Here is a 15,633-nt window from a genome sequence, read left to right on the forward strand (position 1 = left end):
GTATGTACTTGGAAAAGGCAGATCCTCTTGAGCCAAATGAGTAGGAAGTACACATGGCTTGAGCAAACAGCAGTAATAAAATTCAGTATTATCTACTAAAGCATATCACATTCTCTGACCCCGCAGCCAACTCTCCACACAAATACTGCAGCTCCTAACATGCCTATTTATACCAATTGCTTTTACACATAATGTTCTCTGCGAGGTACAAGCTCGCTTTTCATTTTTAATCACGATTTAGACCACTTCAAAGCGGCATGTTTAATCAGTAAGTCTGTTCAATTTATCATTACCCTGCAGGAAAATCCAGCTACATTTGATGGTAGTTTGTTTTGCGTGGTTTCTGGATGATTATTTATAATCATTAGCTGGTCCTATAGATATTAGTTTGACTAGCTGGTGGGACCGACTTGTTTAAAGCTGCTAGGATCCTGGGTTTGCAAGGTTATAATGCTACAAAATAAAATTTTGAGCAGCTTGACCACTTTATTTTACCTGTTTTATCCAGAAAGATCTCAGTAAGGGTTTGTGCGATATTTATCGTCTGCAATAATATCGTAAGTTTTAACTATGTGCGAGGTCACTGACTTTGCAAAAAAACAACAAAAACAGGTCTTAAAAGCCTAAAAGCAGTCACTGCATGATGAAGCCTATTATAGTGCAGTTAGAATGACCCTATAACTATGAAAGAAAAAATATCCATGTATGGGTTTTTGTTTTTTATATTTGTATAGATCACACAAGCAACAATGCCGTTTTCCTAAATATTAGTGCATGAGCTTCTAAATGAATCAGCCATTTTGAATGAATCATTTGAGTAAATGATTCAATGAATCGCTCATTAAGACAGAGACTTGCTGCCACCTACTGGCGGTTTTATTGTCATATTTATCCTTGACAGGTCTAAACTGCAAAGGCATAGAATTTAGTAGGGATGCTCGGGACAAGTCAGCGACTACTAAATTGTCCCTAGCAATTATTTTGATCAAAAAATTAAATATGTGTAACTACTGTTGTTGTATTTTCGGCTGCATCTGAAATAGGTCATACCTTTTAAAATTATCTAAGTTTAAAGGGGTCATATGACGTTGCTAAAAAGAACATTATTTTGTATATTTAGTGTAATGCAATGGGTTTAAGGTTCAAAAAACACATTATTTTCCACATACATTGTACATTATTGTTGCTCCTCTATGCTCTGCCTTTCTGAAACGCGTTGATTTTTACAAAGCTCATCGTTCTGAGAAGCGAGGCGTGCTCTGATTGGCCAGCTATCCAGTGCATTGTGATTGGCCGAATACCTCAAGCGTGAGACGGAAATGTTACGCCCCTCACCGTATTGTGATGCCGTGTCCCGGCGCGATGACACAAAAACAATAAAAACCCATTATAAACGAGGCATTTGTTGTATCCAGTGGGGACATAATTACTGGTTATAATGACTTATACTGTCTTTTTTACGCGTCACGCTGCATAGCACCGCGTAAACATTACCATGTCTGCATTTGTGATCAGAGAAACAACAAGCACTACTCTACACAGCTAAAAACTCACATTTAAATAGTCAGTAGCAGAAACGTACTTACAGGCTGTGAGTCAGAAGCGTCAGACTGTCCTTGCAAAGTTGGAATTGCCCCACTTTATAAAAACAGCCTTTGTGCAAGCCAGCATTGTAGGCTACTCTTCCAGATTCAGGAAATTGTCCTCTGTAAAATGCACACACTCTATTATTTGGGTTGAACTGTTCTGGAACAGTGTAGTAAATACAACTTAAGCACTGATTTCTAGTTGTGTCCTCTTTTGGTAAGCCCGAACATAGTACTTTCATATTCACAACGAAACACAGCGTCTCCAGGACATGGCAGCAACAATACTACAGCGAGAATAATAGTTTCGCCTTCTATCTTTGCGTATACGTTTGGGTGGTGTTTTGCAAATCTTCCCACTTCGTGACGTAGACATGTGGGGGTATGTTTGAATGAGCCGTTTTAAGTGGGCGTGGCAGAGTCTTAACTTTGATAAAGAACATCTCTTTGGTTTTGAGACTTTAGTCTTTGCAACTTCTGGGATCTTATCTATGCACGAACAGCTTGTAACACTCCAAAGAGAAAGGAAAACTTGAAATTGCATCATATATGACCCCTTTAAGAAATAGGCTAGGAAACTGCATGCTGTCAAGGATGCACATTTAATAGCCTACATGGGTGTAGTAAGAACATATAAGGTAGCAAAATAGTTTAAAACATATGTGCACAGTTCAGTTAAATGATTACCCTCTTTAACTATATGATGTTTTGTGTTCATCTGCTTCTCTCATGTGCTCTTTTTACATTGACATCTCTCTATATAGACTAATACAATTAGATAGGACAATAATTTCACAAATATTTATTACAGTAGCCTACTGATAAATTGAATATTCACTTAATGGTCATACCATGGGTGGAGTGGAACTTCGGAGCGGGTTTGCAAATCTTTTGATTCAGTTTGGAACTTTGAAACTTCAAACAGTCTGCCGTCATGTCCCCACCAATGCCAAAATCAAACCTACGCCCATGCACTTTTTTGTCAACATTGCACACCCCTAGGCTTAACTGCCAGACAGGAGAGACCATCTGACCATCTAAAATGACCAGCCACTGTTTGTTTAGCGTTTATGTTCCCTTTTTCACATAAATGCTTTTTTTAGGGTATATCGAGGAGGCCTGCATCGTCCCCTGCCCGTCCGATTGTAAACTCAGTGAGTGGTCCAACTGGTCACGCTGCAGTAAATCCTGTGGCAGTGGGGTCAAAGTTCGCTCAAAATGGCTCAGAGAAAAGCCTTACAATGGAGGAAGACCCTGCCCAAAACTGGACCACCTTAACCAGGTAAACACCACACATCCGTATGCATAGAGGAGAGAACTTTAAAGATGTTAAATGACATTGTTTTATATAGATATAGTCCATGAGGTTCAGGGGTTTCAAATAATTCATTTGCTTAATAAAATCAGTAAAGCTAAGAGTTTTAAAGGTATTAAATATTAATGTACATTGTTTTATATTTTATACATTGAGTACCTGCTTTTTCTGTTCCAACACCTAGTGATCAGTCTACATAATGAAATTACAATACAGATTCACATTGCAATTATATTTTGGGATTACAGTCTCACAGATACAATATAGATTTTGGTGTATTTGCTAACAAAACATATTCTAACGAGCATAAATATCCCAGTGTTATTATAGTTAACTAAAACTAAAAACAAAAGTGTTAGTTGAAATAATAACTCAAATTAAAACTAAACTAAATTTAATAAAATTAATAAAAACTAAAAACATAACAAAACTAAGAAAATGGCAAAAACTAAATTACTAAAACTAAAATTAATTCAAGACAAAAAATGTAAAAATACAATTTAATGGAACATATTAACAAAATCTTTAGTGTATCAGTGACACTGAAACATACACATCACATGCAAATACTGTATTAAATAGTACGTTTTTATTTTGATTAAACTATTTTAGTGCTACTTTTTGATGTTGAATAAATTATAAGTATAATTATCTTTTCTCATCCCCCATTTTGGATGGTTTGGATAGAGTGTATTGTTATGCACTGTGGGATTGCCAAAGGATACATGAAGTGCTACCTTAAAATTTGTTCAAAGAAGGTATCAGCAGGCAAGCATGCTGATTTGACATTGCTTAAGGCATAGGAGCACACCTGTGATATCTTAAAATACTGCCTACATAGGCAGTTCACTAGGCTTTGGAACAGAGTTTGAAGTTTCCCTCAATTTCTGGAACGTTGGATCCAATTATTCAGTGAAAATCACATGCTTAAGATCCAAAAATAGGTTCACAAATGAATCTTAAATTATTCAGAAATACTTGCATTTTTCATCTTCATTTTTTACTGAGACTTACTAGAAATAGACAACACGACATCAAAGTGTTTCTGAGATCTTTGCTCCTGACAAATATGTATTCTTAAGAGATTATTAGAGTGGTTAGAGGTCATGTCGTTTTACATTTTAACAAATTTGAACATAGACTAGAGAAAGAAGTTACACAGCCTTCTGTACTTTGTCAATCTGAAATCAAAATTTTACCAGTTTGTTTTCCTAATTGATATTTCTGGTTTTGTAAACTGTATATCATGTTTAGTTTAAGCAATGCCGTTTCTTAAAAAGAAACAACAATAAGAAGTGCATTTTTAACTGAACGTGATGTTTTACGGTGCTTTGGTCTCTAGACGCAGATGTTCTAATGACATTTTTCTCTAAATCTCCAATAACGCTGCTCGGTCACAGGCACAGGTAAAAACACTTTCTTCTCTTTTTTTCTCTTTTGTCTTTTTTTTTTTTTTTTATAATTTTTTTTACATTTTGCATTCCAAAGTTGATTTAAAATTTAAAAGTAGCCTCCCTTCCAAAAATGGTGTGTCCCACTTTAAGATATGGCACATTGGCAACTGCTGCACTTTAATCGATATTTATTTATTTAATTTATTATTTAGTTTGTTTCTTTGATTATTTTTCACATAATCTGTTGAATGAATATCCTGAGATTGATTGATTTTTGAGGGATTGATTCATTTTAATTGAACTGCTTTGTGTATTTAATTTTCCTTTTTATTTATTTTTAATCTGTATATTTATTTGTTTGATTGTTTGTTTATTTATTTTTTTATTTAGCTTTTTATTTCTTTTAATGTGCATTTATTTATTTATTTATGACCATCTGTTGAATTAATATGCCATAGTTTTAGTTTTTTTTTCACTCAAATTTTTTATAATTCATTCAGTTTCATTATTGATCTAATTATGACAATATGTTGAAATAATCTTCTGGTGTTTTTGTTTTGTAATATTTATTTATTTGTATTTATTTATTTATCATGATTAACATTAATTGATTTATATATATATATATATATATATATATATATATATTTCATTTATTTGATATATTAAAAATAAAATCACAGAAATCTTTCAACTGCTTTCAGACATGTCCCAAATTTTAGTAGCAGCAAAAACTGCAAATTATTCATATTACATGAATGATGACGAAATAAAGCAGCTCCTATACAGTAATATTAAGCTTGACCTTCCACTGAACATGTTTTTATACTCCTTATTTTCAAAACAGTCTCATCTCTTTCGGTGAGAAGTGTTGTATTGTGTGTGACTGTATGTGGTGGGTGGTCTGGTGTTTCAGGTGTATGAGGTGGTCCCGTGCGTCAGTGACTGCAGTCAGTATATCTGGGTAGCTGAACCCTGGAGCGTGTGGAAGGTCAGTAACGTGGATCTGAAGGAGAACTGTGGCGAGGGCGTTCAGACCAGAAGAGTCAGGTGAGTGTCAAAGATGCCTTTCCTTATATTTACTGTACTTTTACTGACATGATACTGTGCTCATCTTTGATGGTCCTGCAGGTGTATGTTGAACACAGTGGACGGTCCCTCTGATGCGGTGGACGACTATCTGTGTGATCCAGAGGAGATGCCGCCGGGCACGAGGGAGAACCGCCTGCCCTGTCCCGAGGACTGTGTGCTGTCTGACTGGAGCCCCTGGACCCCATGTGACCTGGTCAGGGTTATCTCTTATCTATTAAATCCTGTTCACACTAGGCACAGTAGGCATCTCCACATTAATTTGATCTCTGTAATACTTTACTTCTTCTCAGAAAAGACCATATTTTTGTTATGTGCTTTTGTCATTTTTATTAGTTTTTAGTTTTATATTTGTGTATATTTATTTTATTTCAGCTTTAGTTTTAGTAATTTTAGTACTTCAACTTAAAATGTATTTCTTAGTTGCGAAGGCAACATTTAAAAAAAACCTTTTGTTTGTTTTTTCAGTTCGTTTTTCATCGGATATTTTTATTTTTCACTTCAGCTTCACAAACCTAAAAAATATTTTTAGCAATTTATTTATTTCAGTTTTAGCAATTTTAGAAAAAAACTATTTTTGAGTTAATGTAATATTTATAATTTATTTAAGCTTTATTTCAATCCAAAATTGATTTTTAATAATGTTAATGATTTTATATGCTTTGTCATTTTATGAGTATTTTTTATATCTTTAATTAATTAATTTATTTTATTTTATTATATTAATTTATTTAGTTATAATTTTACCTTTAATCATTTTAATACATAGATATTTATTTCAGTTAGTTGCCAAGGCAACATTTCTAATTTCTAAGTTTTTTTTTAAGTTAATGTCTAATATTTATATTTTATTCCAGCTTTATTTAAATCCCCAGAACAATAGCAACTTAATTAACAATAACAACATTGATTTTTTAATCGTAAGCATCTGAGACATCTAAGAAATCCCTTAAATCCTATGAGCAGTCTGAGCAATTACATTTTTGGCTTATGCTAACAGGGACATCATTTTATCCTGGGCTTATATGATTTCAGTTTGAGCCAACTGACATTGAGGCATAAATAGTGGCATAAAAAAATCTGAGCAGGTCACTTGTTAGACAGTAAATGAACAGCTTGAGGAGAAATATGAGAGAATTATGAGCTCACTAACGTGAATGAACAGCAGTCTGTTTTATCGGCCTCTTAAAGCCGTGTTCTGGAAGAGGAGATCGGGAGAGGACGGCGTTTGCGCTGCGTTTGCCTAAAGAGGGAGAGGACTGTCCGGTTAGCATGCAGACCGAGCCCTGCCTCCTGAACCGCAACTGCTTTCACTACAGTTACAACATCACCGGTGAGTACAACAAAAGTGCCAACAGGTTTCCTAACGATGGTTGCTTGATTTGAGGAAAAAATCGAATTGAATAAAAATTAAAATGCCAATAAATAAGTAAATACATATTTTTTTTTATTTATAATGATAAAAAATATATGTGTTTATAGCACATAGTTTACACATAGCATATAGTTTGCACAGTTTGGCCGACACTTTATAACAACATGGCTATAAAATAATAATAATTTAAAATGTGATTATTATTTTTTAATTTCAAAAGCAGTGCACATGGCCAATAATAATTAATAATAATAATAATAATTATTATTATTATTAATTAAAGTGCAGTACTAAAAACAAGGGTGTTTAAAAAATATATAATATTAATTATTTGTATTATTGGCCATGTGCAGCCTTACAAACAAGGCCTTTTTTAAACAAAACAAAATTAATCAAATTTTAAATTATGATTATTATTATTACTATTATTATTATAAAAATTAACTAATTATTATAACTAAAACATGTACATTTCTAAATAAAAACAAAACAAGAAATATTCGTATTGTTATATTTCACTGTAAAATAAAAAAATCTGGTATTTAAGACAAATAACAATTATAATAATTTTATATTTGACATTACATTAAAATGAAAAAATTGTAATATTTATGGGTGTCTTAATTTCCCAAATGGTTTACCAAATTGTATTCTTTCTAAAGTTAATGTGACGTTAATGATCCAAATCAATAAATAAAATCAATGTTTTTACCTCAAAACATCCTGTTTCTCTCTAAAAATACACCACGGCACTGCAGTAAAATTGCTTGTGAGTGCCGTTTCTTGCTGAATTGAACACTTTTGTCCTGCTCTTTGGCTGCCTTCTGTTTTTTTAGTTCTTCTAGTCTGGGCATTATCCACAGAGCACTTCCTTTTCTCTTACTGTTTTGAGTTACCGTTCACATGAATGAGTCATTCAAGAGTTTGGATCATTACTGGAGCTGCTTCCTCCATCTGCTCAGACCTCATTCACGATTCCCCTCCGTCAAAGTGAAGCACAGCGGTGGTGTCGGTTACTGGAGCTGAGACCGTGTCCTCAAACCATCCGCTCACGAGGACGCAAGCAACCTCTGACCCAGACGTGTAGTTTAATGAGAACCCGCTGGGTGAAATCTGTGTGTGTGTGTTCACTTAGATTGGAGCACGTGCCAATTAAGTGCCAGCGCTGTGTGTGGAATCGGTCTCAAGACGAGGATGCTGGACTGCGTTAGAAGTGACGGCAAATCTGTTGACCTCAAGTACTGCGAAGAGGTTTGTGCGTTTATTTACAGATGCTGCCTCTTGTGAATTTCATTATTTTCTTCTCAGTAGAAGTAGCTGGAGTTGCTTTTCCAGTTCCAACAAGAGAATAGTGTTCAAGTCGTAGGAAAGTTTGGGTTTTACACTTGAATTCTGCGTTAATGAAACTCTCAGCGCAGGCTTTATTTTATTTTGTTATACATAATATATTATTTTGTTATACATACATATTTACATAACCTTTGAATGGAATCTGTATGTGAAGTGAGATGTGATTCAAACGGAATTAATTAACTGAAATTCTCAAGAATTAAAATGTTTGTGAAGCATATATATATATATTTGATGAATAAAAATATTAATTTATATAAAAAAATCGAATCTTACTAACCCCAAATTTTTAAACCGTATATTCCTCAAAATTATGCCTTAGCATACATCACTAAAACATAAAAGAAAGAAAATCTACTGTAATGATGTTATATCTACTAATATGATGTTGAGATCAAGTGGAAAAGAAACAAGGTTATTTTGTGCCGTTTTAAACTGTAGGTTAATGTGACAAGAGATGGCAAAAGATCAGTCCAAATCTGACAGCTCTGGTCACTTTAATTGGACCCTGTGGGCAATAAATCATATGCACGGCATATTAACCCTGTAAACCAGTTTTCCACCAGCCCACCTAATATCAGGGTTACAAACCTCTCTAGTGTAGAACACAGCTATCCCTAGTACAAATATATATATATTTAATATATCAGCTTTAAAAAGAATCAGATCATATCATCACTTTTGTTGAAGTCTTTGGTTCTCGGATGTTTCTTCTTTGGAATGACCTTTTTTTCATGAATGCTTATTTCTTTCTTATTTCTATCTGTCTTATTATTTTTCCCCGCAGCTGCGCTTAGAGAAGAAATGGCAGATGAATGCTTCCTGTACTGTGGAGTGTCCAATCAACTGCCAGCTCTCTGATTGGTCAGCATGGTCAGACTGCTCACAGACCTGTGGCTTTGAAGGTAAAAATGGACAAATATATGACTTCTTACTGCTGTATGAAATATATTTGTAATTGTCAGATACACACATTCAAAAGTTTGGGCACAGTTAGATTTTTTTAAGGCTGCATTTATTTGATCAAAATACATAAAACCCAGTAATATTGTGAAATAATATTGCCATTTTCAATGTTAATTAACATTCCTGTGATGCAAAGCTGAATTTGCAGTCTTCAGTGTCACGTGATCCTTCAGAAATCATTATAATATACTGATTTGCTGCTCAAGACACATTTACTATTATTATTATTATCAAAACAGTCGTGCTGCTTCATATTTTTGTGGAAACCATGATACATGATTTTGTTAATGAATAGAAAGTTCAAAATAATAGCATTTATTTTAAATAGAAATATGTTGTAATACTATAATTATCTTTACTGTGACTTTTGATCAATTTAATGCATCCTTGCCGAATAAAATGATTAATTTCTTTAAAAAAAAAAATCTTACTATCTCAGCCCAATATATTACACACAAAATTGGAAAACACATCAAAATAGCAAGCTCAAAATCAAATTTTCCAACTTAAGTGCAACTTTAAAGTAAAGAAAAACAAAGCAAAACAATGGTCTTGGTGTTGCTAGTGCAATGCTCACCTGTTTGAGACTAGGTAGGCTGTAAAACTGAGAAAAAAGACAGCATAGGAGAATAGAGCTAGGATGGGAAACATGAGATGAAATGGTGGGCTTTGAAAAGGTACTGTACGATGAAAACAGATGGAAGCAGTGCTAGATAGAAACTGACAGTCTGCCTGCCAAACAATTCCAAGATAAGGCAGAAAAAGCAAAGTGAGACAGAAGGCGGTGCATTGTGTGCAGTTTTATGCTAAACACATGTGGGATGAGCTAGAGAGTTATCTGAGACTGCCGTGCCTTGAGCTAGAAACAGAAAGATGAGTGTGTGTGTGTGTGTGTGTGTGTGTGTGTGTGTGTGTGTGTGTGTGTGTGTGTGTGTGTGCGTGTGTGTGTGCGTGTGTGTGTGTGTGTGTGTGTGCACCAAATCTGTCAAAAATAGGATCAGGTCATATTTCACTCCAAAAAATCTAAACTTTTGTGACTTTATTTTTCACTCTCGTAATGTTCACTATCATTCAAAAGTTTGGGATCTGCAAGTTTTTTATTTATTTTATTTTTTTTTTTTAAAGAAATTTCTAATTTTATTCAGCAAGGATGCGATACGTTTTTCAAAAGTGATATTAATAACATTTGTAATGTTACAAAAGATTTATATTTCAAATAATATTGTTCTTCTGAACTTTCAATTCATCCAAGAACCTTGCAAAAAAAAAGGTATATGGATTCCACAAAAGCAGCAAAACTATTTTCAACATTGATAATAATCAGAAATGTTTCTTGAGCAGCAAATCTGCATATTAGAATAATTTCTGAAGGATCATGTGACACTGAAGACTAGAGTAATGATGCTGAAAATTCAGATGCGCATCACAGCAATAAATTACATTTTAACATCTATTCAAATAAATAATGTTATGTTAAATTGTAATAATATTTCAATTTTTTTTTACTGTATTTTTGATGAAAGAGCCTTCTTTTAAAAGCATTAAAAAAAAAAAATCATATTGACCCCAAACCTTTGCAAGGTATTGTGAAAAATCTCTTGTAAATGTATTGCGGAAAAAAAGATGATATAATATAATTGTGAAGTATATATAACTACATAAAAAGTCATATTACCATATTTTTACTGTGGTACAGAACAAGATTTTTGAGGTCAGCTGTTTCTTTAAATTGTATTGCTCTCTGTGGTATTGAAGCTCAAACTCATTTCTCTGTCTTGTGTCTCAATTCCTCAGGGAAGATGTGGCGCAGACGGACGGTGGTTGAGGCGTCTCAGGGGGACGGCAGGCCGTGTCCGTCTCAGATGGAGCAGTGGAAGCCGTGTCCTGTGAGACCCTGCTACAGATGGCAATACGGCCCGTGGTCCGAGTGCCGTGTCGAGGTCTTTTTCAGTTCTTATAGATCAAACAGCTGAATGTAAATTCACAGATCAGAGTTCATCAAGCACTGAAACTTCATCACAGAAATGCATTCATGTTCAAAGAAAACATTCCAAGTTTGGTGAACTCAGACTTTCAAAGGTTCTAGGTCAAGTCTATATTTCACAATTCATGATTTGTTTCTAAAAGACAAAATGTCAATGTCAAACTATCCACACTAAGGTTCACAATAGTACCACGTTCATAGGTTTGGGGTCGAGATTTGTTCCGCTCACCAAGATTGCATTAATTTGATAAAAAAATACAGTAAAAACAGCAAAATTGTGAAATATTATTACTATTTAAAATAACTGTTTTCTATTTGAATATATTTTAAAATGTAATTTGTTCCTGGGATCAAAGCTGTATTTTCAGCATCAGTACTCCAGTCTTCTGATCTTCAGAAATCATTCTAATATTCTGATTTGCTGCTCAAGAGACATTTATTATTATAATCAATGTTAAAAACAGTTGTGCTGTTTAATATTTTTGTGGAAATGACACATTTGTTCAGGATTCTTTGAAGAATATAAGATTCAAAATATGAATATTTAGGATAGAAATTAATAATATTAAAATAAATTCTATTATTAATGTCTTAAATGTCCTTTTTGATCAAGTTAATGCATCATTGCTCAATAAAAGGTTTTTTTTTTTATTACTCTTGAAAAGTTGTGTACATCCCTAATATATAATAAGTTTATAATTTAATCTTTTGCTTTTTTTTTTACTAATCTCCATTTGTGACTCATGAAATTGAAAGGTTTTAGTGTTTATTGAACTGTATTGTACAACAGAACAATGGTTGGAGCTAAACACCTCAATCGCCCAATGGCACACGCTCTGAATACGTTAACGACCCGCGCTGGAACTCCACGCTCTTCCAACACCTTGTTTTCCAATCTCGCTGTCAACCTCGTCTTCTCTTCTATTATTCTCTCTGATCCTCCTCCATTTCAATCTTGCTTTTGATCTTTGGATTTAGGAAGTGTTTATGACTGCTCGGTGCTCACATCTGAACCTGTGTGTGTGTGTGTGTGTGTTGTAGGAGGTGGTGTGTGGGGTGGGCCTGCGTTTCCGGAACCTGTCGTGCTTTGTATCAGACGGCTCCGGAGATGGGAAGAGCAGCATTGTAGAGGAAGAGCTCTGTGCTGGATTGGAGCAGGCCATCGACGGAGATACCAATATTGTTCTGGAGGAGACCTGCACCTTACCCTGCCCTGGTAACACACTGCTATTGGGACAAACAGCAAAAAATACTCATTGAAAAACCCCAGCAACACTATAGATTTTCTGTTTTATTCTGAATATAAAATCTATATAATATTGAACAAATACACTACCAGTCAAAGGTTTTTGAAGAGTAAGATTTTTTTATTGTTTTTTTTTTTTTTATAAGTCTCTTCTGTTCATCAAGCCTGCTTTTATTTGATCCAAAGTACAACAGAAACAGTTACATTTCGATATATATTTTTACTATTTAAAATAACTGTTTTCTATTTGAATATATTTTAAAATGTAATGTATTCTTGTGATTTCAAAGCTGAATTTTTAGCAGTTATTTTAAATAGTAAAAATATTTCACAATATTACTGCTTTTCCTGTATTTTGGATCAAATAAATGCAGGCTTGGTGAGCAGAAGAGAATTCTTTAAAAAACATTAAAAATCGTATTGTTCAAAAACTTTTAACTGGTAGTGTGGCTGATGGTTTTATATATATAAATCTGATAATTATTTTAAAATATATAATCTAAACACATTATTCCCTTAAATAGCTTCAATGTAATCCCCAGCTTTTTTTATATTTTCTATTGTAGATAACATTCTTAAAATTGTAGATATGACTACATTTGAACTGTTTTAAATTATAAGTGAATTATTCCATGTCAAATTAGAGCTTCACAGCTTCCCCAACGCTTCTGTTGTTATCATGCTGAAGTGAGTCGGTTATCAGGCAGCTCAGCTCTCGTGTTGATCTGTTCAGGTGACTGTTACCTGATGGAGTGGTCCGACTGGAGCCCGTGTCAGAGTGTGTGTGTGAAGGGCCAGCGTTTGGACTTCAGTCCGGTGCAAGTCCGTTCACGTGCCGTCATCGCGCAGGAGCCGGAGAACATCGCTCAGTGCCCCGATCAGGAGTGGCAGACCCGGCCCTGCAGCAGTGAGACTCATGCTCCTCCTCTCTCATTTGCATAAAGACTCCGCTTTACTTTGATTTTATTCAACATGCACAGTTTTAAGAATTTTCATTTGTTTTATAGTGGCACCATCTTCGCGAAAACATATACACTTGGGCATGCTTTTAAAAAGAGTACTTGTTATGGAAATAAAATATGCTTAATTGCATATTAATTGTAATTACATGATTATAGTTTAAATTTATATTAAATGCAATTATTTGAACATAAGAGTTTTTTTGATCCACTTAAGTAGGATCTTAGTACATCTCTGTAATTTCATAATTACCTGAAGCATTTATGCAAAACTAAAATATACTTTAATGTCATTACTGAAATTTGTGTCATTTATTTAAATATATTTATAATCACACATTTATAATGATGTTGCAATTTAATACATTGAAAATGTTAACTTTAAATGTAATATCAAAGAACAAACTACAGTTAAAATTGCAATCAAATACTTTACATTTAGTAGGTTTAGTCAACACATCAAAATAAGTGTATTACTTTAAAGCACAACGAAACAATTAAAATATAAGAATTTTAAATACGTACTGTGTAATATGTACTGATCAAAATATAGTCAAGAAAGTGTACTCTGTAAATGCACTTAAAAGTGCATTTTATATTATCTGCAAGTACAGTTTTCAAATATATATCTAAGATTTAAAGTGCACTATAAGTGCACATTAAATACAATTAAGCATACTTTTTCACAAGGGCATGTATATATTAATGTGCATGTATTTAAGAATTTTACATGAAATGCAGTTGGATGTCTTCGGCTTGATTTACTGTACAAATTCATTCTCTTTTAAAGGGATAGTTCACCCAAAAATGAAAGTTGTGTCGTCATTTATTCACAATCCACTTGTTGCAAACCTGTTTTTTTTTTTTCTTCCGTCAAATACAAAAGAAGAAATTTTGAAGAATGTTGGCAACCAAACAGTTGACAGTAGCCATAGTATTTTTTTCCATACTATGGAAGTCAATGGCTACCGTCAACCACGCACTTGTTTCATAGTTTGCTACTTTTAAATAAGATTGAATGAAAACACCCTTATCGAGTCTCTCTACAGCTGCCTAAAAGTGTACGGCTGCAGAATGTACTGTATATTTACTCTATTAATTTCCATCTAGGTGGGGAGTGTTATGATTACCAGTGGATGGGCAATCCTCAGCTGATCTGGTGTCAGCGCTCGGATGGAATAAACGTCACAGGTGCTGTACTTTACGTCATATGAATAAGCAGCCAACAAGGAATAACACATACCGATAAAAACCATCAGAGCCACTTTGCTTATGGGTCATTGATACATAATGCATGTCTATAATTTTTTTTTTATCAATTTCAAGATTTCAGGTTAAAATGTATATGCATGTACACACAGCATAAAGCAATGAGTGCATCTTAGGTCCTGTTGGTATTTTTTGTATGTTTTTCACCACTTTTACATGCCTTTTTGCCTTCACAAGGTCATGTTTAATGGTCCTGTGGTGTGACAAATGAATTTTTGTTGCTTCTGAATAAATGAGCTCATGAAAGCTGCATGCATAATAATTTAAAAAATGAATTATCAGAGTTTTCTTTTAAATACAGTGGTTTTAGATGGAGTATATTATCATGACACACAAAAGAACATAGGAGACTACCAGCATCTACTCACAGTATGCAGTATATACTGTAATATGTATTGTGCAAAAGGTGCCAATTTTCTAGCACATATTGTATGTATGCACATTTTTGATTGACTGATTAATTTCTTCCAAGCCGAGTTGTTGTCGAAAGCTTGAAAATGTTATTTCTTCCAGGTGGATGCCCTCCAGCGCTACTGCCAGGGACGGACCAGTCATGTGATCCACCTTGTGACAAACCACAGTCATTTTGCTCAGAGGTAAGACACAAGAGGATTGTGGGATTAATGCAATTTTGAGCCTGAGAGTCTGTAACTGCAGACAGTTGCTCCAGCTGCAATTATCATAATGAATGCAACAGAAAATCATGGTCATAAGCTGTACTTTTGTTTTATTTTTGGATGCAATTGGTCTATATTTCTGAAGCATGCTCAATTAGTTTTTTTATGTGTTTGCAGCACCAATTTTTATCATTTAAAGAAAAGAATTAGTGCATACAAAATCATGGCTGCACAAATAATACAAACACTTCTAGTCGATTTTTGAAGTGTGCATGCTTTTTGGGATAATTTTATCCCAAATTTGCACATTAACAAAAAAGTGTGTGAATGTTCTCTTTTCACTAGAGATTTACATTTATTTTCTTGGTCAATGGAGTGCTGCAGGGATGATGTGTTTTTGTAGGCCAACCCAGAAGTTAACATCACACTGGTTCCTTCGACAAAAACCCAACAGGATTTTTCCACTGGCTATTGTATTATTGT

At 33.9% G+C, this 15,633-nt stretch overlaps 1 protein-coding gene across 1 annotated transcript in view; it reads left to right on the top strand.

Moving 5' to 3' along the window:
- Positions 1 to 15,633, top strand: part of LOC306887323 (thrombospondin type-1 domain-containing protein 7A-like) — a gene marked incomplete at both ends in the record, with an annotated part of 128,458 nt that overhangs the window by 108,722 nt on the left and 4,103 nt on the right. Inside the window, 11 exons of the mRNA XM_079444969.1 lie at positions 2,690 to 2,868; positions 5,212 to 5,345; positions 5,427 to 5,580; positions 6,576 to 6,717; positions 7,895 to 8,010; positions 8,897 to 9,014; positions 10,870 to 11,015; positions 12,101 to 12,275; positions 13,039 to 13,212; positions 14,375 to 14,455; positions 15,047 to 15,129. Coding sequence (XP_079301095.1) covers positions 2,690 to 2,868; positions 5,212 to 5,345; positions 5,427 to 5,580; positions 6,576 to 6,717; positions 7,895 to 8,010; positions 8,897 to 9,014; positions 10,870 to 11,015; positions 12,101 to 12,275; positions 13,039 to 13,212; positions 14,375 to 14,455; positions 15,047 to 15,129 — 1,502 coding nt within the window. The remainder of the gene's footprint in view (positions 1 to 2,689; positions 2,869 to 5,211; positions 5,346 to 5,426; positions 5,581 to 6,575; positions 6,718 to 7,894; positions 8,011 to 8,896; positions 9,015 to 10,869; positions 11,016 to 12,100; positions 12,276 to 13,038; positions 13,213 to 14,374; positions 14,456 to 15,046; positions 15,130 to 15,633) is intronic.

Source organism: Barbus barbus (genome assembly GCF_936440315.1).
Source record: "Barbus barbus genome assembly, chromosome: 21".
In the NCBI taxonomy this organism is placed as follows: Eukaryota; Metazoa; Chordata; class Actinopteri; order Cypriniformes; family Cyprinidae; genus Barbus; species Barbus barbus.